Genomic DNA, 26890 nt, shown 5'->3' with positions numbered 1-26890 from the left:
CCAGTTAAACAACAATTTTGGCTTTAATCGTTTCACTACTGGCGGTTGTGCCATCAACTGCCTAGGTCATAAGCTCTAAAATTCCATCCCTAGACCTATCCGCCTTTGTTGCTTTCCTCCATTAAGACAACCCTTAAAGCCTACCTTAACTTCCAAGCTGTTGGCCATCTGCCCTAATATCTCCTTAAGTGGCTTCGTGTCAAATTTTATTTTACAATGCTTCTGTAAATCACAATGTCAAAGGGACTACATAAATAGAAGTCACTGTTGTTTTCAAATGCTAAATTTGATCTTAGTTTTTTTTCCATCCAAATCTATTTATTGAAAATGAAATACAGGTGAAGGAAATATCAGCACATTTTTGGAATGGTATTGACAACCTCAAAGTGTGCTGATGACCAAAATGCCTAGGGATAATCAGAAATTGTAATACCACTACTTTCTCATTTAAGCTCTTGCATCGTCAGTGAGAATGGTGATTTAAAAACCACCACTGAACCATAGTGAAAATTCAGAAGTGTAAAGGACATCTTAAAACTAGGCAGCTCTTAGATTGCTATTTCTGTTTAGCATCTTCATTAATCTTGGTGCATATTTGCAAGAGGTTGAGCAACGAAGTTGTGGAAATTCTGGCATTCTGACCCCCAACATCACAGAATCTCACAGTGCAGAAGAGGCCCTTCGGCCCATTGAGAAACACCTGACCTACCTAATCCCATTTACCAGCACTTGGCCCATAGCCTTGAATGTTATGACATGCCAAGTGCTCTTCCAGGTACTTTTTAAAAGACGTGAGGCAACCCGCCTCCACCACCCTCTCAGACAGCACATTCCAGACCGTCACCACCCTTTGGGTAAAAAGGTTTTTCCTCACATCACCCCCTAAATCTCCTGCCCCTCACCTTGAACTTATGTCCCCTCGTGACTGGCCCTTCAGCTAATGGGAACAGTTGCTCCCTATCCACCCTGTCCATGCCCCTCATAATCTTGTACACCTCGATCAGGTCGCCCTTCAGTCTTCTCTGCTCCAACAAAAACAACCCAAGTCTATCCAACCTTTCTTCATAACTTAAATGTTTCATCCCAGGCAACATCCTGGTGAATCTCCTCTGCACCCCCTCCAGTGCAATCGCATCCTTCCAATAATATGGCGACCAGAACTGCACACAGTACTCCAGCTGTGGCCTCACCAAGGTTCTATACAACTCCAACATGACCTCCCTACTTTTGTAATCTATGCCTCGATTGATAAAGGCGAGTGTCCCATATGCCTTTTTCACCACCCCACTAACATGCCCCTCGGCCTTCAGAGATCTATGGACACACACGCCAAGGTCCCTTTGTTCCTCAGAACTTCCTAGTGTCATACCGTTCATTGAATTCTTCCTTGTCAAATTACTCCTTCCAAAGTGTATCACCTCACACTTTTCAGGGTTAAATTCCATTTGCCACTTATCTGCCCATTTAGTGGCGATATGGGACATATTGGGACATATCCAAAGAATGCTTAGAACAACTAATTTTGTAAGTCACTAACTAACATTTTGTGCCATTATGGGAGAAGACAAGTTTTCAACTAATGTGCTCACTTGAGATCTAAAGTTATTTGTAATTTTCAACCATTTGTAAACGTATCCAATTTATAAATTGACAGCAACATGACATAGATAAGCTAGCAGAATGGGCAGACAAGTGGCAGATGGAATTCAATACAGACAAATGTGAGATGATGCATTTTGTCAGAAGGGATAGGGAGAGGCAATATAGACTCAATCGCACAGTTCTAAAGAGTATGCAGGGACAGAGGGAACTGGGGATGCATGTGCATAGGTCTGTGAATGTGGCAGGACATATTGAGAGAGTGGCTAGCAAAACATATGGGATCTTGAGTTTCGTAAGTAGAGGCATTGAGTACAAAAACAGGGAAGTTGTGCTGAACCTTTATAAAATGCTAGTTAGGCCACAATTAGAATATTGCATCCTGTTCTGGACACCACACTTTAGGAAGGATATGAGGATCCTTGAGAGGGTGCAGAGGTGAGTTACCAGAATGGTTCCAGGGATGAGAAATTTTAGCTTCAAGGTTAGGTTGGATAAGCTTGGTGTTGCTTTCCTTGGAGCAAGGGAAATTAAGGGGAAATTTGATAGCGGTGTCCAAGATTATGATAGGTTTGGATAAGGTTGACGAGGAAAAACTGTTTCCATTAGCTGATAGTAGGGGGATACAGATTTGAGATTTTGGCCGAGAGATACATGGGCAATATGATGAAGAACTTTTTTATGCAGCATGTGGTAATGACCTGGAACTTGCTGTCCATGAGGGTAGTGGAGGCAGAGGTGATCAGTGATTTCAGAAGGAAATTAGATTGACACTTGAGGGAAGTAAACTTTCAAGGCTACTGAGTAGAGCAGGAGAATGGCACTGACTGGATTGGTCCGTCAAGAGCTGGCATAGACTCGAAGGGCCAAAAATGCTGTAAATGACAACGAATGTGTGAAAGTGTCTTTTTCCTGCAGCGGCCAGTGTGAAAACATGTAAATAAGTCCAGACAAGTGAGGTGTGGAGAGATAACTGCAGGAATAACTCCCAAGTCTACAAATTTCACAATCTGCAGCCATTCATTGAAATATTCCTTCAATGACAAAAAACTTGAAATGCTAAAAGTCTGAAACAAAAGAAACTTTTTGGCAAGTCAAACTGATCAGTATCTATGCAGATTTTTTTTTAAAAAAAAGGTTAACACTTTGTTTGTGGACCTGAACTGTTTTTCCCTTTACAGATACTGATGAAGCTTCTTTAAATTTCCAGTTTTTTTTTTGTTTCAGTAGTTTAGTCTTGCGTCAGATGTTTCGAGTTTACCTTTAAGCTGAAAGTTGTGTTTTCGTTGTTTGATTCTTCTGTTCCAAACTGCTTTACACTTTCTTATTTTGCCTTGACTTCATATTACCTCTGAAATTTTTGCACTCTCTCAGAAGATCACACCGAACATAATTTATTTCTTACCTCGCAATGCTGACATAGAGCAGGTAAGAACTGTTTCCCTCTTCTATTTGTGTTGTTCATTACCTGTTGATTTTTTTTTCAAAAAAGAACACGAGCATTATTTTCAGATCCCACTTACATCAACTTAACATCATGTTTATTGATAACTAACTTTAGCGGCATAACTGTTCCTGGATTTGTTGTATATCTGTCATTTTGCTTTGCATAGGGTTTGCTTATGTTTGTATAAGCTAAGTGTTATTTTAAGCATTACCACAGAAAAAATAGTTTGCAAACTTTAAATAACAAAGTCTTCACAATTATCTTGTCCTCATAGACACTTTCAAAGTGTATTTTTGCTCAGTGTTACTCAGGATTGTAGGGAAAGAGCAGGACAGTGGTCTTAATTGGAAACCCTCTGAAAGACTTCTATCCCTTGGAGCTCAAAGTACAGTGTTCTAACCTAATTTGCCAAAACAAGACACTGATTTTCTGTGTGTCCCCATCTCCTCTATAGATTTTTTTTAAATTTGGAATCAATCATTAAAATACATCTAGCTTGCTTTAACCCAGATAGGAATTATTTTCTTTTAAATTATCCATTTCTCTTCACTGTGTAATTGTACTAACTTGACCAACATGAAAACCTTGGAAACTAAAGGAGTTTTAAGGAAAGTTCCAGCTTCAAGAAACCATCAGTTTTTTTATAGCCGCTTCAATTACTGTAATGGAAACCAATAGGAAGCATGTATTTTATTATTTAAAGTTGTCACAAAAACACAGTTGCGGCTGAAATCATTGTTATATTATCTTAGTTTTCAAGTTTTTCCTTGAAAAATCTTGTACGAAACTTCTTTTTAAACTTGACATTTGGTTTACCTGCTACTTCCACCAGATGGCAGTTGTATGACAGTGGCAAGTAAATCAAGGTCTGCATTATCATTCATTGTCAGGTTGCTGACATTATTTATGAATACTATATTCGCTTTCTTGAAAACAATTGAAAAGGTTCACGCAAGTTCTAAGAGTTTGGATAGTCTCAGTCCAGTTTCTAGTGGTTTGGGTTCCTAGTCATGGGTTAAATGATGTAGGGGATGCAAGAGTTTCTAATGACACTGTAGGAAGGGTTCTTCTGTGATTTGGGGTTTTAAGATACATTGTTGGGACAAAATAGAGAGGACTTTGCTTCTGGTTCAAGCTGTACTTTGTTATTATGTTACACATTGAGGCTAAGTCCCAAAGTATGATAAGCATCCCATTCCTTAACTCTTGCGACACCAAAAAGTTACAACCTGGCTCCTGCACCCACCCTGCAAAAAAAAAAGTTGAAGTAGTGAACAAATTTGCATTTGGTAAATTACAAATTATCATCTATCCAAATATTATCTATATGGATTGACCAGTTAACCAAATGATATGAATTTCACAGCATGTTGTATATGTGTAATTATTTTATTGTGCTTTAAATTTGTCAGGAACTTGATGAAAGTTATTTAATGCAGTTGATGAACCTGACACTTGAATTAATAATGCAACTGCTGAAGCCAGATACTTGAATCAATAAGCAGTCAGAGATCCAAATAATCCACTTTTTCAAACAGGTGTTTGATTAGGCATGATCCCATTTTACTCTGGGCCATGTGATTTTTGTACTGGCACTATAACATTGCTGCAGTGCCAAGTGCCATTCAGCCCATCAAGTCTGTTCAGCCATACAAGATGATCATGGCTGATCTGTATGTTCACCCCTGAATCTTCTATATTCCAGGGAATACAAGCTTACTTTATGTAATCTGCTCATTATCTAATCCTGATAAGATTCTGGTGAATTTGAACTGCATCCCTTCGAAGGTCAGTATATCTGTTGTAAGGTGCTGTGCCCAGAACTGTACACAATAATCCAGATTTGGTCTAAACCAGAGATTTGTATAGCTGTAGCAAAACATATTTCTCTTTATATTCTAGGCCTCTAGTTATAAAGGCTAACATTCCATTAGCCTTTCTGATTATTTCTTGTATTTGACTACTATATTTTAATCTATTATTACGGATGAGGAGAGAGATGAGATGGTGGGATAGCTTTTTCCCTTTTTCTTCACATTTCGGTTGTCTGCAACAAAATGTGTGTTTCAGAAGAAATGTTTTAAATTTGATGTTTCTCTGTGTGTTGTGACTTTTAGTAATAGACACGAAGCAGACTTTCGGGTAAGTTTAGATCAGAAAAGATATCATTTATTCGTGCAAAATTTATTCCCCAAAATGTAAACACAAAGAAAAATGCTTGCTCCTTCACGCGCAAAGACACACACACGCACACAAGTAGAGATGGTTTCTGGACAATGAAACATGCAGCTAGATTATTAACAAAATAACAAGAAGCAAATCATACGGTTAAGTAGCCCTTTAAGATGTACACGATGCAGGCCTGGATGGGTTCCCTTTTTTGGATCTTTGGAGATGGATGGAAGTTTGAAGTCTCTGGATTTTCAGGCGCGGTTATGGCTAAGTTTCTGGAGGCGAATTAGTCCCCCTTGCACTGACTAGGTTGGCTAGTTGTTCAGGAAGGGTTCTGTTCTTCTGCTTGGAGGAATGGCCCTTCTTGTCCAGATGATTTCCAAATGGATCTATTTCTGCCTGGCTCTTGAAGTAAATAAGATTCGTTATCTGAAGTCTGTTTTGATCATGTGACCACATGATGAATACTTATTGTTCACATAAAATGATTCAAAGTTAGAAGCCTTGCTACGCAATGGGGGTTTCATGGTGGCTGTTCACACCTAGTGATAAACTGGTTTCTCTACACCTCTCTTCATTAAAGGTCGAGCTCGCAGACACAGCATCTAGTGGCTGTTGATTTTGAGTTTTGGTAAATACACAGACAGTGGGGCTGTAAATTTCACAAGTGGTTTCATCTCCAGTATGCTATTTAAGGGAGGGTACACCACCCACGATCATTTACATTTTTAAATATTTTCCAGAAACTTGTTCAGACATGCATTGATCTTTTTTCTGTGCAGAAATCACAGGTCACCTGACCTTTGGCAGCCACCTTTGATGCAACATATTCACTTTTTAAAGTAATTTTCAGAAAGTTCACATTGACTGAAATCCATATCTTGAAAGTTAGGAATATGATATAATCTGTACTGGACATGATATGATGTACATTGGCCCCTAAATCTCTTTGTGCCTCCACTGTTCCTAGCTTCAGACCATTCGCAAAATACTCAAATCTATCCTTTATTGATCCAAAATAGCCTAATGCTTAACTGTTTTGAAATTCATTTTCCATACTTTTCCCCACTCGCTGTAAATCCTGCACTCCAGATCCCACTACCTCATGGGACATCCTGCCCATGTGCCCAAAGATCTGTTGGTCAAGAATTAGCCTGTTCAGTCACATGAAGAACCATGGCAGAAATTTGTGATCCTGAGTAGGTGTCATGCTCCGATATCTCTCACTCATTTTATGTTCCCACCTGTACTAATTGCTATATTACCAATCTTTGAGTCATTGGCAGATTTGAATGTTTGGCTTTCTATTTTGTATTCCAAGTCATTAATAAAATTGTGAATAGTTGATGCCCCAGCATAGATGCTTGTGGGACACCACTAGCCACTTCCTTTCAATTTGAGAGAATACTCGTTATCCATACTCTCTTTTCAACTGCTTAACCAATCTCCTAACCAGGTTAATAAATTACCATCAATTCCATTTGAACCAACGGTCTCGTGTGTGGAATCTTATTGAGTTCTTTCTGAAAGTCCGTTTACAATACTTTCAAAGTGACTCTTGTACTGGCACTACGACATCACTGCAGCAGCGAATGCTGAATGTAGAAATCAATAACAGAAAAACACGGAAGTTTCCTCTTGAATTGCCTTTTTGTTTCACAAATTGGTTTATTGTTGATTTTTTTTTTGTATTACACACACTCCTACTTTTGAAAACTTTGTGCTGTTTTACCAATAATGAAAATGACAATCAAACTACGTATAGTTCATGATCACAGGTTATTTTTCTGACATCAAAGCATTGAAACCGGGCTCTGCAATGGGGTTCCTTGATGTTTTAGTTGCAAAACATTTTTCAGTAAATAGCATGCAGCATTCTTTTGTACTTGAAGCTTTTATCTACAGACCTGGATCTAGCCAAATGCTTAATGTATTTTTATCTTGGAAGTACATTAACACTAAATTGTCTAACTGTACAGAATAACTATTTGCCTCAGATATTATCAGAAAAAGAAATGTTTCTTTCCACTGGAAGGGAAGCCACAGCCCTCTGCTATTATTGTGCTTATATACAGTAAGCAATTATCTGCTTCCGGTTGAGAATCCATTTCACAGAGCAAGCTCAGAGCTTGAACTACTAAACGTTTAAGAAATTCTTTAATTGTAAAAGCTCCATCAGAAATATGGTTAAACATGTTGATGCAGCTTTTCTTTTTACATAATTTGTAATTATTGGTTTGATTTGCAGAATAGTATTGTGCCAAATTTATTTTTTTAACCCAATTGTGCTTCCTGGCATTAATTTTGAGTTTATTTCTCGTTTGTAAAGAAAATATGGATTAATTGGGCTTGATTTGAATGATCTGCAGAGAGCGCAGCAGATTCAGCAGTGATTTATTAAAGTTGGAGCATGGTTGTTTTTAGTTGCAATGACGGCAGACTTTTTATTTGTTATGTTCCATGAGGGATTGATTTGCATAAAGCAGCATTCTTAGTCCCTCTTTTGCTTAATTTCCTGATTTATCAGAAACTGCAGTACTCACTTAGGGGATTTCCGATGACCTGGTAAAGTCTTCTGGAGTGATTTTCCCAATTTGCATGTGAATACTAGATGAGAGCCTTATTTTGGTTTTGTAACTAATTTCTGGAATGCAGCATTTGGAACAGTGTGATTCTGGTGAGAATGATGTTGTTCGAATGCATTTGCAACTAAAGAGCCAATTGGAACATTTAAGTAATAATGCTCCTGATCCCCTTGGTAAGCATTAATCTAGAGGACTGGTATAAAAGGTGCATAAATTGTGAATACGACTGTGCAGTATTCAGTGGCATTTATTAGTTGGGGAGAAAAGCATTGTTGCACATTGCTCAATGTATTTGGATGAAAATCTTCTTTGTGATAAAATATCATGCCCTCTTCTTGCTTGCCAAACCTGCTTCGTCATTATAAATTCAAGGCAGGTGGATTGCTGACTTTCTGGTAGGTATGATTTTTTTGCTTACAAAGAACCATTTTGCCCCACCTCAGTTTACACAGTGGGTAGCCCCAATCCAGTGTAAAAATTGTGTTACAAATTTCTGGTCAGCTCGAGATTGTTTCTCGGCTTCAGCAATCAACAGTCTCACTCATGAGTGGATGCCTATGATCAGGAGTCTTACTATCCAGTATTTTGGACATGAGGACATGGCCTGAGCACTGTAAAAGAAAGATCCTTTGTGTGTACTAAATACCATGACCTTGCAAATGCTCCATAAGCATTTCTCCTATCCTTCGCAAAATGGATGGAGAAGTTAATTTGGTTTATCTTGTATCAATATCTGACTTGAACATATTAACATTTTCACAGTGAGGTTTGCATATATCTTACTGTCTGTAGTATCAAGTAATAAATTTCATAAACTTGCAGAAACAGTCATTTATATAGCAGCTTTAAAGTACAAGAATATCCACAGGCACTTCACTGATCAGAAATTTTACAGCGCAGAAGGAGGCCAATCAGCCCATTGTGTTTGTACCGGCTCTCTGAGTGAGCAATTTACTTTGCCATTCTCCTGCCTTCTCCCCACAACCCTGAATGTTGTTCCTTTTCAAATAACAGTCTAGTTCCCTTTTGAATGCCTCAATTGAACCTGCCTCCACCACACTTTCAGGCAGTGCATTCCAGACCTTAAGCACTCGCTGCGTGAAAAAGTATTTCCTCGTATCACGTTTGCTTCTTTTGCAAATTACTTTAAATCTGTGCCCCCTCATCCTCGATCCTTTCACAAGTGGGAACAGTTTCTCCATATCTACTCTGTCCAGACTCCTCATGATTTTGATTACCTCTATCAAATCTCCTCTCTGGCTGCCTTTTCTTCAAGAAAAACAGTCCTAACTTCTCCAATCTATCTTCCTAACTGAAGTTCCTTATTCCTGGAACCAAATCCGTGAATTTTTTCTGCACTCTCTGCAGTGCCTTCACATGGTTCCTAAAGTGCGGCGCCCAGAACTGGACACAATACTCCAGTTGAGGTTGAACTAGTGTCCTATATAAGTTCAATACAACCTCCTTGCTCTTGTACTCTATGCCCCTATTGATAAAGCCTAGGATATTGTATGCTTTGTTAACCACTCTCTCACCTGTCCTGCCACCTTCATGGGTTACACAGATATACACCCAAGCCCCTTTGAGAGTTGTAACCCTTTATTTCATATTGGCTCTCCATGTTCTTCCTATCAAAATGAATCACTTCATGTTTCTCTACACTGCATTTCATCTGCAACCTGTCCACTGATACCATTAACTTGTCTATATCCTTTTGTACTTCTATAATATCTTCCCCTCAGTTTATAATGCTCCAAGTTTCATATCATCCACAAATTTTGAAATTATGTTCTGTACACCAAGGTCTAGGCCATTAATATACATCAGGGAAAGCAAGGGCACCTACGCTGACCTCTGGAGAACTCCACCACAAACCTTCCTCCAGTCTGGGAAACATCTATTAAAAACTACTTGGCACTCAGCCAATTTCGTATCCATGTTGCTGCTTTCTCTTTTATTCCACAAGCTATAACTTTGCTCCTGGGTCTGTTGTATAGTACTGTATCAAATGCCTTTGGAAGTCCATGTACACCACATCAACAGCATTGCCCTCATCAGCCCTCGCTGGCACCCCTTCAAAAACTCCAAGTTAGTTAAACCCCGCTTCCTGTAAGGACTCCATCCCATTCTCTCAGTTCCTTCGCCTCCGTCGCATCTATTCTGATGATGCCACTTTCAAAAACAGTTCCTCTGACATGTCTTCCTTCTTCCTTAACCGAGGTTTTCAACCCATGGTGGTTGACAGGGCCCTCAACCGTGTCCGGCCCATCTCCCGCGCATCCGCCCTCACACCTTCCTCTCACTCCCAGAAACATGATAGGGTCCCCCCTGTCCTCACTTATCACCCCACCAGCCTCCGCATTCAAAGGATCATCCTCCGCCATTTCTGCCAACTCCAGCATGATGCCACCACCAAACACATCTTCCCTTCACCCCCCCCGGCGGCATGGTCCGCTCCTTCATCACCCCCTACACCTCAACCCCCTCCCACGGCACCTTTCCATATAACCGCAGAAGGTGCAACACCTGCCCCTTTACTTCTCCTCTCCTCACAGTCCAAGGGCCCAAACACTCCTTTCAAGTGAAGCAGCATTTCACTTGCGCTTCCCTCAATTTAGTCTACTGCATTCGTTGCTCCCAATGCGGTTTCCTCTACATTGGAGAGACCAAACGCAGACTGGGCGACCGCTTTGCAGAACACCTTCGGTCTGTCCGCAAGCATGACCCAGACCTCCCTGTCGCTTGCTATTTCAACACTCCACCCTGCTCTCATGCCCACATGTCTGTCCTTGGCCTGCTGCATTGCTCCAGTGAATCTCAACACAAACTGGAGGAGCAGCACCTCATCTTCCAACTAGGCACTTTACACCCTTCCGGACTGAATATTGAGTTCAATAATTTTAGATCATGAACTCTCTCCTCCATCCCCACCCCCTTTCCGATCCCCCCCTTTTTTTCCAATAATGTATATAGATTTTTCTTTTCCCACCTTTTTCCATTATTTTTAAATGTATTTCCATCCATTGTTTTATCTCTACCTTTTAGCCTATTTCGATTCCTTCACCCCACCCCCACTAGGGCTACCTGTACCTTGCTTGTCTGCTTTCTACCCTTAATTAGCACATTCCTTAGATAATATCACCACCTTCAACACCTCTTTGTCCTTTTGTCTATGACATTTTTTGGCTATCTCCACCTATCACTGGCCCTCTATCCAGCTCTACTTGTCCCACCCCCCGCCTTAAACCAGCTTATATTTCACCTCTCTTCTATTTTTACTTAGTTCTGTTGAAGAGTCATACAGACTCGAAACGTCAACTGTGTTCCTCTCCGCAGATGCTGCCAGACCTGCTGAGTTTTTCCAGGTATTTTTATTTTTATTTTTATTTTTGTTTTGGATTTCCAGCATCCGCAGTTTTTTGCTTTTATCTTAGTTAAACATTATATTCCCTTAGGAAATCCATGCTTGATTTCCTTAATTAACCTGTATTTGATGGGGCAAATATTTGGTTGGAAGCTCAGCTTAGGATTCAAATGGTGTACCAAGATTGTAAATAATCTGATTTGGCTCGAGACTGATTTGGGTCTACCTTCAGTTTACAAGTTGGTATGCAGCAGGGTGTGATGTCTGTGCTTAATGTTTATGATTTTTTGTAAAAGGACATTTTAGTTAAAAAAGAAGTGTTATATAAAAAAAACCTACCAATAGGGTGTGCTAAGTCCCAGATGTATTGCCCTCTGGTGTAGAATAAGAAATAAAGGAACCTTCTGTTTTTTTACACAGGAAGTTGGGGTTCAGAAGTAGATAGCTGTGTGTTTGTGTGTATTCTTAATTGTTAAGAAGTGACAAAACTGTTCAAATGGCAATGAGGATGGGATCACCATTAATAGGGGCTTTAGAGGCTTTTGATCCAGCTACCATAGACTTTGTAGTCTATGTTGAGCAAATGGAACAGTTTTTCATTGCAAATGAGATTGAAGAGGAAGAGCAGGCCTGAGTGTTTCTTACAGACATCGAAAAATTTCACTTTACTGAGAAATCTCATTGCTCCTGACAAGCTAGCAGATAAAATCTTTATAAAGAGCTTGTGGACGTTTTGAAAAAGCGCTTCGATCCCAGACCAGCAGTTATTGCCAAGAGATTCAAGTTTCGCCGAAGAGAACAGCATGGAAGTGAGTCAGTTTCCCAGTTCCTGGCTGAGTTGAGAAAGTTAGCAGAACATTGTGAGCTAAAGGTTACCTGAAAGAAGCATTGCATGATTGCTTGGGTTGTGAACTAAGAAATGAAAGAATTTAGCATAGATTATTAGCAGAGCAAGTGTTGACAATGAAGAAAGCATTTGAGATTGCACAAAGCATAGAAATGGCAGAGAAACAAGCTGGAGATTTGAAAGTGCATTCTAACAATGCCAAAGTTGAAACAGTAAAGTCAGGGTATACTCACTTCCAAACATGTTATCACTTAATGGAATAGGGCATGATGCATGAAGTCTGTAAATGGAAAACCGCTGATTGTCGCTACTGTGGAAAAAAAGGACACATACAGCGTGCATGTAGATCAAAGACTGATCTACTGTGTACAGTACCGCCAAGGAAAGGGCATTACGTGGAGCACACAGACAAGTCGCGATGGAAAATAAACAGACAGTTTAAAAAGATGCATTACTTGGAAATAAAATACAAAAGTAATGCGAGCCCAGACGAGGTAGAAAGCGAAACTAACAGTGACAATACAGAAGAGCAATTGTATTGCATTCAGCCTGATCTGAAACTAGATGAAGGACTAAAACTTGGCATTGCCTTAAATGGTAAAATGGTTGAAATGGAGGTTGACACTGGAGCATCTGTTTCTATTGCTTCAGAGAAGACATGGGAGAAAATGTTCAAGAAATGCCCATTGGAGAAAACACTCCTCTCCAGCTTAGCACCTTTACTGGTGAGCCTGTGAATATACTTGGAAAAATCTCCGTTCAAGCTAAATATAGAGATCAAATAGCAATGTTGCCACTGGTCATTGTGAAACAGGTTCATCCATCGCTTATGGGTAGGAACTGGCTAAAAGAAATTCGGCTGGACTGTAACAAAATAAAGTGCATTGCAACCCCATGTTGCAGTCCTTGTTAGACAAGCACACTGATGTCTTCAAAGAAGGTCTTGAAGTTATTAAAGACATTGAAGCCAAACTTGCTGTCAAGGCCAAAGCTTCTCCAAGGTTCTTCAAACCATGTTCCGTTCCCTACTCAATGCGACAGAAAATTGAGCAGGAACTAGAACTACTTGAAAACTTTCATATAATTGAGAAAGTTGATTATGCAGAGTGGGCAGCTCCAATAGTCCCAGTGGTGAAGGATGATGGGTCTGTCGAAATATGTGTGACTGTAAAATCACCATTAATCCTTTCCTGGAAGTGCATCAGTACTCGCTGCTCTGAATGAACGTGAATTATTCACAAAGCTTGACCCATCACAGGCATTTTTGCAAATGCAACTGAGCGAAGACTCCAGGAAGTATACAACCATCAGCACACAACAGAGGTCTGTATCAATACAAACGACTACCATTTGGAATCGTGTCATCACCAGCCTTATTCCAGCAGACCATGGACAAAGTACTGCAGGGCCTCCCTGGTGTAATCTGCTTCCAAGGTGACATGCTCATCACCGGGAAAAACCTCCCAACTCATTTAGAGAACCTAGGCCAGGCCCTGCGTAGACTGGAAAAATATGGCATCAGCTGTAAGAAATCCAAATGCTCGTCCCTGAAGGCCTCATTAGAGTAACTGGGACATGTGATTGATGAAACTAGCCTCTCAACCTCACCCAGAAAGGTGGAGGTAAATGCACCACAGCCCGAAAATGTTAAAGAGCTTCATTCGTTTTGGGACTTGTGAATTACTAAGGCAAGTTCATTTCCAGTTTGGCTACCAAGGCAGCACCACTGAATAATCTGCTGAAGAAAAATGCAAAATAGGATTAATCACAAGCCTGTCAGGAAAGTTTCAAGAAACTCAAGCAAGAGCTCACTTCTGCTAAAGTTCTGGAACACTTCAATGAAAAGTTACCTGTCAGCCTGGCTTGTGGTGCATCTGGATATGTTGTTGGAGCTGTCATCTCCCACACATTATCTGATGGCAGTGAAAGGCCCGTTGCATACTCCTCATGTACATTGTCCAAGGCAGAACAAAATTATGCCCAAATTGAGAAGGGAGCTCTTGGATGAATCTATGGAGTCAAGAAGTTCCACCAATATTTGTATGGACATAAATTCACGTTAATTACAGACCATAAGCCTTTAACCTAGTTGCTTAGCCCGAAGTCTCAAACCCCAACACTTGCTGCTGCACACCTACAAAGGTGTGCACCGATCTTATCTGCTTACCAGTACAAAATTACATTTCGCTCTACTGAGAATCATGGAAATGCAGACGCACTTTCCAGACTTCCATTACATCACAGCCCTACAGCCTGAAGTGAAGTCACTGCTTTCAATGTGAACTAAATAGACATTACCTGTAAAAGCGGATCACATTCAACTTAAAATACAGAGGGATGCAATGCTCTCCAAAGTTTACCTGTACACACAGAAGAGTTGGTGTGGACCTCAAGAAGTGACTACTGAGCTTAAACCTTACAACATGCGTAGATTTGAGCTGACTCTGCAAGACGGTTGTTTGTTATGGGGAACCAGAGTTGTTATTCCTCAAATTCAAAACGTGAGTGCTGGAAGAACTTCACCTTAGTCACATGGGGATCGTCAAAATGAAAGCATTAGCTCGTCTACATGTATGGTGGCCACACCTGGATAAAGACATCGAAGACATAGTCAGTGATTGCTTTCCATGCCAAGAAATGAAGTCTTCTCCTGCACCCGCACCATTACATCCATAGGCTTGGCCTGACCACCCGTGGCAGAGACTTCATGTGGACTTTGCCAGACCACCTCTCGGACATATGTTCCGGATTGTGGTGGATGCCCGCACAGAGTGGCCTCATTATTCCCACAAAATCGACTACTTCAGCAAAGACCATTGATGCTCTCCGGAATGTGTTCACTACTTTTGGATTGCCGGAGTAGATTGTGTCTGACAATGGCATTCAGTTCACATCATGTGAATTTCAAACATTCCTGAAAAACAATGGGATCAAGCAGATTCTCATCTTGCCTTACCACCCATCCTCAAATGGTGAAGCAGGGTACTTTACCCAGACATTCAAAACGGCTATATTGAAGGGGGGTATGCAAACAGATTGGAAGTTGAAGCTGAAGATCTTTTTGATGATGTATTGTAACACTCCACATTCATTAACAGGTGTATCTCCTACTGAGCTGATGCTTGGAAGGCGACTGTGTACCAGAAAGGATTTACTGTGTCATGATTTGAAAGGAAAATTGGTTCAAAGCAACTTGATCAGAAAAGGTCACATGACACAAATAAACCAGTTCGAGAGTTTAATCTGGATCAGTCTGTTTGGGTCCGAAATTACTGTGGAACACCAAAGTGGCTCCTGGGAAGAATCATCAAGTGTCGAGGACCACTGACCTATGATGTTGAATCTTCCTGTGGAATCTGGAAGAGACACACTGACCAGATTAGAGAAGCCAAATCCAAGGGACCAAATTTCCAGGGATCTCCCGTGGAAGATTTTTGGGAAACATCTGCTCCAGTTGGTGAAACCTGACTTGATTCAACTGACAAATCTGTAGTACTTGTAGCTGCAACTGTTGAACCTGAACAGAAACAAGTGGAACAGCAGAACCTTTCATTTCTAAGCAAACAAACTGAGATACCTAAGCCAACACTCCTCTCTAGACCAAAGCGAATCTGCAAACCGCCTGACCGATTTGTTCCAGGCTAAAGGGAGAGGAAATGCGATGTTAGTGCCTAACGTTTATGATTTTTTTGTAAAAGGACATTTTAGTTATGAATAAGTGTTATATAAAATAAACCTGCCAGTAAGGTTGCTCAGTCCCGGATGTATTGCCCTATGGCGTAGAAAAAGGAATAAAGGAACCTTCTGTTTTTTTACACAGGAAGTTGAGGTTCAGAAGCAGATAGTTGTATATGTGCATGTGTGTCTGTTCTTAATTGTTAAGTGACGAACACTTCACAGGGGTCAGAATTTATTTTTGAGAGCTCTTCTTGAGATTTTCTCAGTGGCTACCTTTTGTTTTCAGGGGCTTCATTTTCATTGTCACTATCTCCTTTATCAGGTGATGCAGTTATGTAGTAACATTACCTTCTGTATTTGTGTTGAATTTGTTTAAGATTTCTTCTTTAGATAGATAAGACAGCACAAGTACCAAAGGGGTGTGTGTTTATGTAAAACTTGCAATCTATATATAAGATGTTTTTGTTAATTTATTATAAATAAATCTCCATACTCTCCAAAATGAAAATTCTAACTACTTGGCACAAGCTAACTTATTGGGAATGAGTCTCACATCTGCACCTCCTTTTAAAAATTAATTGCAAGCAATTAGCGCACTCTCACATTCTTTGATTTTATTTTGCTAATTTCAAGCTTCTTATTCCTAAATACTTCTGTTTGAAGTGAGTACTGATAAACACGTCAGGATATTGACTTTCAAAGGTCCAACTGTGCGATAAGGAGAATACCACCAAGCTAACCATTAGATAACAAATGTTTTAATTCACATATACTTCACATTTGAGTGATTTTTTTCCAAGCTAATGCACCTTCTCCCATAATCATCCGTACTTTAATGAGACATGCATTGGTGAACCAAAGGAACATTAATTTTGGTTTCTTGTACCCATATTAAAAAAAAAGACAGGTGTTTTCTCAAATGGAAATAGTTGGGAAGAATCGATCTTTAATGAAATCGAAAACAAAAGGAACTCAAATACATAGCTCCAAGAGATCATGAAGCTATCATTTGGATATTAACATGTCCATACCAACTTTTTTCCCTTTTTACAAAAGAGATTGTTTATGAGATTAGTTTTATCAGATTCTCCTACTCCTACCCCACCCCCTGAGGCAACCTCCTGTCCCACAACCCGGGGCTTTCCTCCCTCCCTCGCTCGCTGCTTCCCTCCCCTATCTTCCCACTCGTATCTCCTCGCGCTCACTCACTCACTCCATGCTAACATGGATACAAACATACAAATTAGGAGCAGGAGTAGGCCATTCGGCCCCTTCAGCCTGCTCCACCATTCAATAAGATCATGGCTGATTTGATTGTTACCTCAATTCCACATTCCCACCAACCCCCAAATACCTTTCACCCCTTTGCTTATCAAGAATCTATCTAGCTCTGCCTGAAAAATATTCAAAGACTCTGCTTCCACTGCCTTTTGAAGAAGAATGAGTTGTTCCCTGGCCTGGAATTGAACCCAAGCCACAGCTATGAAAGCACTGAACCTTAACCACTAGACCATCAGGGACACCTTGCTCTCCCAACTCCTCTCCTGAGCCCTCACTCACAGCAAGGGTTCGGGAGAAGAAGCGGCAAGCGGGAGAGTTGGACAGGGAATCAGCAAGAGAGAGGGTCGGCCTATTGGACGTAAGTAGATAGAGTTAGCATATTTTTCATATTTTTAAATTTACTATGTTTTAAAGTTTTCGGAACTTAGGAATGTACAGTATTTCAACTTACAGGGTACAATATTTTAATGTTCTATTTCTGATGGGAAACATCCCACCAAATGTAACTATAGCTTTTACATCGGTTGTAATGGGAAAATCTGATTCACTTAATATTGTTCAACTTAAAGTTGTACTTTTCAGGAACATTAACTTTAAGCAAGGACTTACTGCATAGCACGGAATAAACATGTGAATGATCAAACAATGAGCAGATGCGTTTTTAATTAAAATTTCAAATCATTGTATACTTGCTACAGACAAACCCATTTTATGCAGGAAGCCTAAAGGAAGATGAAAATTTATGCCAGGAAATGTCTGGTCCTGATATAATGACATTGGGTTGGCTGGGTGTGTCAAAAAAAAAGCAATGGAGATTGTACTGCCTCTTTAATCAATGCATTAAGTCTGTTTTATAAAAAATAAAGAGGCTGAATGTATGATTCTGAAAGGAAATTTGATGTTTTGATGTAAATAATCCATGTTTACATTGAAAAGAATTTATTATAAGCCAAGAAAACTTTGTTGTATGTGTAAGGCATAATTAGTATATGAAGTTGCAAACTTGCAAATAGGCTTCCAATTATTGTAATGAATGTGCACTTTGAAAATAAACTGTAAAATTTCTCATATAAATGATACAGGGTTCTGGTCTTGGTACAAAAGCAAGATCAATAAGAAAATTGTCTCCCTAGCTTCAGCAATTGGACTTAAACGAATTGGGTGATCTAGACCTGCTAAATGGCTTTCCCCCCACCCCCTGCTTCTTACCTCCTTACAACCCTCAAGAATGTCTGTCTCCTCGTTGATATATCATATGCTGAATGTACAATAGGTAGACTTGAATTCTGCAGTGACTTACAGGATTTACATGCAGATGATGATCTCTTGTGGTTTTGCTCACTGACATATTTCATAGAACGATACAGCACAGAAGGCTGCCATTTGCCCATCGTTCCTTTATCACCTAATTGCTAAAGTTATCCAATTAATCCCACTGCCCTGCTCTCTCTCCAAGTCCTGTATTTTTTCTTCAATTATTTATCCAATTCCCTTTCACTATTTACTCTTGAATGTGCTTCCACTACCCTTTCAGGCAGTGCATTCCAGATTATAACAACTTCCTGTATTAGTTTTGTTTGCCAACCTTTTTAAATTTGTGTCCTCTTATTACTAACCCTTCTGTTACTAGAAACAGTTTCTCTTTATTTATTTATTTACAAAACTGTTCATCATTTTGAAACCTCAATCAAATCTCCCCATAAACTTGTCTGCTTCAAGAAGAACCGCATCAGCTTCTCCAGTCTCTCCACATAAATTGTATGAAGAGTGCCATAGAGCATGCCAGGATCAGCACAAGGCATACCGAAAAATGAGGTGTAAACCTGGAGAAGCTACAACACAGGACTGCCTGCTTGCTAGACAGCAGAAGCAGCATATTATATACAGAGCTAAGCAATCACACAATCAGTGGGTCAGATCAAAGTTCTGTAATCTGCCACATCTAGTTGTGAATGCTGATGGACAATTAAACAACTAACTGGCGGAGGAGGCTCCACAAATATCCCCATCCTCAGTGGTGGTGGAGTCCAGCCATTCAGCACAAAAGATAAGGCTGAAGCATTTGCTAGTGTCTTTAGCCAGAAGAGCCAAGTGGATGATCTATCTTGGCCTCCTCCTAAGATCCCCAGCATCGCAAATGCTAATCTTCAGTCAATTTGACTCACTCCACGTGATATGTTCAGTACCATTTGCACCTCCTCAGATACTGAAGCATGCAGTGTGCCCACATGCAGCAAGACCCCTGGACAAAATTCAGGCTTGGGTTGATAACTTGCATGTAACATTCACACACAAGGACAAACAAAATAACCATCTCCAAGAAAACAGAATCTAACCACTTCCCCTTGACATTCAACAGCATTACCATCAATGAAACTCCCACTATCAAAATCCATTGTCCAGATTCTTACCTGGACCAGTGACATAAATAATGTGGCTACAAGAGACTAGAAATTCTGCAATGCCGAACACTTCTGATTCCCCAAAGCCTGTCTGTGCCATCTACAAGGCACAAGTCAGGATGGAATACTCTTCACCTGCCTGGATAAGTGCAGCTCCCACAATACGTAAGCTCAACACCATCCAGGACAATGCAAACCTCCTTGTTCAGCACTTCATCCACTACCTAAAACAGTCACTCACTCCACTACTGATGTGCAGTGGCAGCAGGGCTTACCATATATAAGATGCACTACAGCAACTCACCAAGCCTCCTTCAACATCACTTTCCAAACCAGTGACCTCTACCACTTAGGAGGAACAGCACCACCTGCAAATTGCCCTCCAAACTACACACCATCCTGACTTGGAAGTATATCGCCATTCCTTCACTGTCACTGTGGGGGGGAGGGGGCAGGAGCGGTGAGTTAGGTGAAATGGAAACTGAGGGGGCCACTCTATCTTGTTTATTCATTATTCATTGAAGGCCCCAAAAATGTCATCAAAAATACACACAGATGCTGCCACCTTGCCTCTTAAAATCTGCTGGTACATTCAACCATGGTCCCAGTGGCAGGACTTTTCTACCACCCTTGTGCCACATCGTTAAAGCTGGTGTTAAAGACTCCCAAACTTTTTTTGTCCCAATGCCCAAAAATTGCAGTGGGCAATAAAAAATTGCTGATAATTGGGTTGGTAACCATCTTAATAGTTTGTTAATTAATGATTTCAAAATGGCGGGCGGCTAATTTCGCCGCCCACACATATTATCGGAGACTGGCATCTTTCATTGTGGTGGAGGGCAGGAAGGGACATGCCCAGTTTGGGCATGTAAAATCTAGCCCTCTGTTCCTTCTCTTTATGAAGCAATTTTTTGGATCTTCTGCAATATTGCCATCAAGTGTGCATTCTAATCAGGATCTGATTAAGTTGATCAGTAAATATTTTCTTTATCCTAATAGACACACACACGGGACCAAATTTGAAACTTTTAATAATTACCTACTCCTTAAACTTTGAAATTGTTCTGTCACTGTTTGTTCAACAAGTAAAATCTAATGAACCTATCATTTAGGATTTAGATCACAGTAATTTTTTTGAAGACAAGTATTAGTTTTTAAATTGCTTATGCAGCTGCATCCTCCTTGCTCAGCAATAACAACAGACATTTGAGAACAATGTAGAAAATGTGATGCATCCTTGACTGACTGTTAATGCCATTCCAGGGCACACAATATTGATGTTGCCAAAAGTCAAGAATCCCTGGTTTGAGATAATATTTGCAGTTTTGTTTTTTTAATAAAATTCTCTGGCACAAACCATACCCCTTTCAAATCGGCCAGTTCAGTTTCTTTTCATTCCTTCATGGGGTGGCCGCATCACTGGCTAGGCCAGAATTTATTGCCCAATTCTAATTTCCCTTGAGAAGGTGGTGGTGAACTGCTGCAGGCCATGTGTAGGTACACCCACAAGTGCTGTTAGGAAGGGAGTTCAGGATTTTGACCCAGTGACGGAACTGCAATATACTTCTAAGTCAGGATGGTGTGTGGCTTGGAGGGAAACTTGCAATTGGTGGTATTCCCATGCATCTGCTGCATTTGTCCTTCAAAGTGGTAGATGTCACAGGTTTGGAAGGTGCTGTTGAAGGAGTGTTTTGCTCAAACCGTAGAATCATAGAATCTCACAGCAAAGCTGGAGGCCATTCAGTCCATCATATCTCTACAGGCTCTTTGAAATAACTGTTCAATTAGTCCCACTCCCCTGCTCTTTCCCCAAGCCCTGTATATTTTACCACTTCAATACTTGCCCAAGTCCTTTTTGAAAGTTACTATTGAATCTGCTTCCATTGTCCTTTCAGGTATTCCAGATCATAACTTACTGTGTATTTTTTTTTCCTTTGGTCACCTCTAGGCATTTTGCCAATTGTTTTAAATCTGCGTCCACCGGTTACTGACTCTTCTACAATTGGAAGGTTTATCCTTATTTACTCTATCAAACTCCTTTATGATTTTGAACATCTCTAATCAAATCTCCTCTTAACCTTCTCTTCCCTAAAGAGAACAATCTCTCCCTCTCCATGTAACTGAAGTCCCTCATCCCTGGTACCATTCCCACCAATCTCTCCTGCACCCTCTCTAAGGCTTTGACATCCTTCCTGAAGTATGATGCCCAGCATAGTGTACAATACTCCAGTTGAAGCCTAACCAATGTTTTTTTCTAAATGTTTGGCATAACTTCCTTGATTTTTATGCTCTATGCCTCTCTTATGAAGCCAAGGATCCCGTATGCCTATTCACCAGCTTTCCCAACTTGTCTGCCACCTTCAAATACTTGTGTAAATGCATCCTTTTTAAGATTGTGCCACTTATTTTATATTGCCTCTCCTCATTCCTCCTACCAAAATTAACCATTTCACACTTCCCAACATTAAATTTCATCTGCCACGTTACAGCCCATTTTACCACTCTGTCCTCTTGAAGTCTGTTACTATCCTCATCGCTGTTTAATAACTATGAAAGTTTCATGTCAACTGGAATCTTCTTTATTATGTTCTATTTACTCAAGTCTGGGTCATAATTACATGTCAGAAAGAGCAGTGGTCCTGACATTGACCCATAAGGGACACCACTACATGCTTCTCTCCAGTCTGAAAAATAAAAGTTAGCCATTACTCTCTGCTTTCTGTCACTTTGCTAATTTTGTGTCCATGCAGCCATAGCACCTTTATTCCCATTGGCTTCAGTTTTGCTAACAAGTCTGTTATGGGGTACTTTATCAATTGCCTTTTGGCAGTCTATATGTACATCAGGAAATGGAAGGGAGGGAGGAACTCAGGAAAATTACAAGCACCAGAGAAGTGGTATTGAGCAAATTGTTGGAGCTGCAAGCTGACAAATGCCCAAGTCCTGATGGACTTCACCCTAAGGTCTTGAAAGAGTGGCTAGTGAGATAGTTGATGCATTGGTTTTATTTCCAAAGTCCCCTAGATTTGAGAAAGGTTCCATTAAATTGGAAAATAGCAAATATAACTCCTTTATTCAAAAAAGGAGGGAGACAGAAAGCAGGAAACTACAGGCCAGTTAGCTTAACATTTGTCATAGGGAAAATGTTAGAATCTATTATTTAAGATTTTACAGCAGGGCACTTAGGAAAGTTTAAGGCAATCAGGCAGAGTCAACATGGTTTTGTAAAAGGGAAATCATGTTTAACCAATTTATTGGACTTCTTTGAAGGATGTGCTGTGGATAAAGGGGAACCGATGGATATATTGTACTTGGATTTCCAAGGTGCCACATCAAAGGTTATTGCGGAAAATAAAAGCTCATGTTGTAGGGGTGTAACATATTGGTATGGATAGAAGATTGGTTAGCTAACAGGAAACAGAGGGTAGCCATAAGTGGATCTTTTTCAGGTTAGTGAGTTGTAACAAATGGTGTGCCACAGAGATCATTGCTGGGGCCTCAACTTTTAACAATTCCTATAAATGACTTGGATGATGGTTGCTAAATTTGCCGATGACGCAAAGAGAGGTAGGAAAGTAAGTTGTGAAGAGGACGTAAGGAGGCTACAAAGTGACATAGATTAAGTGAGTGAGCAAAGATCTGGCAGATGGACTATAATGTGGGCAACTGAAGTTGTCCATTTTGGCAGGAATAATGAAAAAGCATATTATCTAAATGGTGAGAGATTGCAGAGCTCTGATATTCAGGGGGATCTGGGTGTCCTAGCGCATTAATCACAAATGGCTAGAATGCAGGTGCAGAAAGTAATTAGGAAAGCTAATAGAATGTTATCGTTTGTTGTGAGGGGAATTGATTACAAAAGTAGGGAGGCTATGCTTCAGTTGTACGGGACATTTATGAGACCACGTCTGAAATACTGTGTACACTATTGGTCTCCTTATTAAAGGAAAGATGTAAATGTGTTAGAAGCAATTCAGAGAAGATTTACTGGACTAATACCAGGAATGGGTGGGTTGTCTTATGAGGAAAGGCTGGATAGGCTAGGCTTGTATCCATTGGAGTTTAGAAGAGTAAGAGGTGATTTGATTGAAACCTTTAAGATTCTGAGGGGTCTTGTGGGAGAATCTAGAACTAGGGGTCATGGTTTAAAAATAAGGGGTCGCTCGTTTAAGACAGATGAGGAGAAATTTTTTCTGAGAGGCGTGAGCCTATGGAACTCTTCTTCAAAAGGCAGGAGAAGCAGAGTCTTTGAATATTTTTTAAGGCAGAGCAAGATAGATTCTTGATTAACAAGGGTGTGAAAGGTTATCGAGGGTAGGTGGGATGTTACAACCAGATCAGCCATGATCTTATTGAACGATGGAGCAGGCTTGAGGGGCCGAGTGGCCTACTCCTGCTCCATGTTTGTATGTTCGTAACATCAACCGCACTACCCTCGTCAATCATCTTCATTAAAGAATACAGTCAAGCTGATCAAACACAGTTTGGCTTTAATGAATCATGCTGGTTTTCATTAATTAATCATGTTTTTCTAATTGTCTGTTCATTTTGTCCCAGATTAATGTCTCTAAAGATTTCCTTCCCACCAATGTCAGGCTGACGAGCCATTTAGTTGCTGGGTTTATCCCTCTTCCCATTTTTGAACAGGGTTATAATATGTGCACTCCACCAATCCTTTGACATCACTCCCCCTATGTAAAGAGGATTGGAAGATTGTGCCAAAGCCTTTTGAGTGCTGGCAGACACCTAAATACCTCGTTATTTATTCTTATCTTACCCAATTTCTCTACTACCTCCTCCTTTACTCTGATATTGGCAGCACCCTCTTTAGAAGACAGATGCAAAGCACTCATTTAGTACCTTAGCCATGTCTCCTGCCTGCAGAAGGACATGTCCTTTTTAGTCCCTAATCAAGTTCTGCACAAGTTTTTTGGACCAGGTTTGTTAATTTATTTTTTACAGAACTTGAATATTGCTGAAAAGAGAGACATGTTGCTGAAGCTTTTCGTCTTGTACTCATCAGGACAAATGCAAGAATGCCAAATTTTGAACGACCACAAAAGTTATACTACAGGAGAAAAGGGGTGCTGATTGATTGGCAAGTCCACTCTGACTGAGGCGGAGACTGTAGGCTCTCCATTCTTCTGGATAATTCAAAAAAGCTCAGGCCTTTCAAGCCTTGCACCTGTTTTGAACAAAAATCGTTGTGGTCGTTTGAAATTTGGCATTCTTGCATTTTTCCTGATGAGTACAAGACATGCCTCTTTTAATTTATTTTTGCTCAGCAAGTGGCATTAATCAGGAATATAAGGTAAGAGCAGGGAAGTGAAGTCTAATTGGACAGCTTTTTCAATAAGCTGGCACAGGAATAATGGCCCAAATGGCCTCTTTTGTGCTGTATCTTTCTATACTAACTGGCCCCCAGATGTTAGTAAGGAGAACTTTGCCATTGTCATTTCCGGTGCCTAGGTCAATGCCGAGTAGTCCATCCGGCTTCATTCCTTTTAGACTTGCAGTAGTTGGATACAACTGATACAATGGGAATTTAAGAGTCAACCATATTGCTGTGGTTCTGGAGTCACATGTAGACCAGGTAAGGACAGCAGGACATTAGTGAACCAAATGGGTTTTTCCGACAATGATTTCATGGTCATCATTAGACTTATAATTCCAGATTTTTATTGACTTCAAATTCCAACTTTTGCCGTGGTGGGATTCGAACCCAGGTCCCCAGAGGATTACCGTGGGCCTCTGGGCCTACCTTAATGCTACCGCCTCCCCATATCACATCACATCACATCATTTCTCATAAGCCTTTTTCTGTTTCTTTTTAATCTCTAAATTTAGACACTCAGACAATTGTAGCTTTGGATGCTCTTCTTCCTCGTGAATGAAAATGACCTCTTCATTGAAAGCCTCCATTGCTCATTGTTAGCTTAGCATCTATGAAGCTCCCTGTTACATTAATAATGATTCCACTGGATGAATCTTTCTAGTGAAGTATGTAGTGTTTATAGATCATGTCTGTGTTTTGTTACTGTTTGTTTTCGTGCAAAACGGAAAGAGGAAGTCTTATGTGGGTAAATATAGAAATTTAACCCCTTTGTATAATTCTCTATGGGGACATACTGGTTGTGAAAAACAAGTTATTTACTGTTCACCTTTGTTCTTGTTTATCTACCAAACTGCTGAAGATGGTTAATTTATTTGTTTCCCTGATTGTTTTCCTCTATTTTTACCTTTTTTCCCCCAGAGGATAGGCAGTAAATCTAGTCAGTTATTTTATTAGGCAAGGTACAAAATGAATGATACATTTTTGCAGTTGAACTCAGCTTTTCATATTGCTTTTTTAAAATCATTTACCACAATTTGCCTGTGAATCTAGAACTGAGAAGCATAAAACACTTGCATTTCTTTTATTTGGTGGATTTACAGCTAAGAAACTGCTACAGTTTTAAACATTAGTGCTGGCATTGGTATAGGAATAATTAGCATAATGATGGATTAAAAACTTAGTTGAGGTGTTCATTTATTAATTAAAAAGTATGTACCGTGGGATTGGTCTCTGGAGCCAACTTGAATAGTACTCTTTTTACATGGTACAGTGTAAAACCACAGCTGCAACATTGTATGGTTGTGTTGTTGCTGCAAGTTGTCCCCACGTCCTTGCATCCACGGCCACCCAAAGACACATATAACCACCTACATCCACAGACACCCCTATCCCACCCCCATGCACCCTTCACATGAATACCTCATGTTTCTGGCATACAGCTCAGACAAGTATATCTCACATGTGTCTCTCCACCTCCTGCACCCTCCCCACCAAAAACACCTCACATTTGTTCCTCCTCTCACGCCACCTCCCCCTCTGCCATGCCCACTGCGCACATGACCCAGCCCCCATTCCGTCTACTTAACAAAAACCATGCTACCAAAACTGTTGACAGTATAAAGACTGACAGTGGCAGATAAAAAAAAAACCCTGAAGTGTATTCTTTTGCTTAGTGGTTTCAGCAAGCCTGTGTTACCAATGGCAGTTAACAAAACAGAGCAAAACAAAGATTGGAAGGGAGCAAGTTTCTCTTGATGCTAAGTACTCTGGTTCCATGGTGCTAAACAGCTTCTTCTTTGTGAAACATTCCAGCTGGTCCATACTTTTCTTCCTTCATTCTCAGGAACGCACATTTTGCTCTCTGTCCCAACTGTTCCCATTTAGCTATTACTGACAAGCTGTTGGAGCATTTCTCTCTCTCTTGTCTGATCACTTCAAAATCTAATCTAACTACCTCACTCCTGTGGTGTTGTTTACTCAGGAAAATAATCTTCCTATAAGTATCTCCCATATTCTCTCTTTCACACACATTCATCTTTTGCTGTCTCTTATCCTTTTACTCACTTTCTTTGTAAGTTTGGATACTCTCCTAACTGCTTCCACTATGCCTGGACATATCCCCCTCATGTTCTTTTGCTGTTTTACTGAAATTGGTATCTCTTTCTTTTTGTGAAGTCCTG

The 26890-nt window shown here is 40.3% G+C and overlaps 1 protein-coding gene across 13 annotated transcripts in view; it reads left to right on the top strand.

Moving 5' to 3' along the window:
* The window catches only part of tgs1 (trimethylguanosine synthase 1), a 71443-nt gene that overhangs the window by 41661 nt on the left and 2892 nt on the right, over positions 1-26890 (top strand). For 9 of the 13 annotated variants that reach the window (XM_078540482.1, XM_078540488.1, XM_078540485.1 and 6 more), the window contains one exon: positions 2939-3027. In XM_078540482.1, coding sequence (XP_078396608.1) covers positions 2939-3027 — 89 coding nt within the window. Of the gene's footprint in view, positions 1-2938; positions 3028-26890 lie in introns of those variants that run through there. The other 4 variants (XM_078540486.1, XM_078540479.1, XM_078540487.1 and 1 more) reach the window with 3 other exon arrangements.

Source organism: Cetorhinus maximus, chromosome 4, assembly GCF_964194155.1.
Source record: "Cetorhinus maximus chromosome 4, sCetMax3.hap1.1, whole genome shotgun sequence".
Lineage (NCBI taxonomy): Eukaryota > Metazoa > Chordata > Chondrichthyes > Lamniformes > Cetorhinidae > Cetorhinus > Cetorhinus maximus.
Note: the sequence above shows the minus strand (reverse complement) of the source record. Positions and strands in the feature narration are given on the sequence as shown.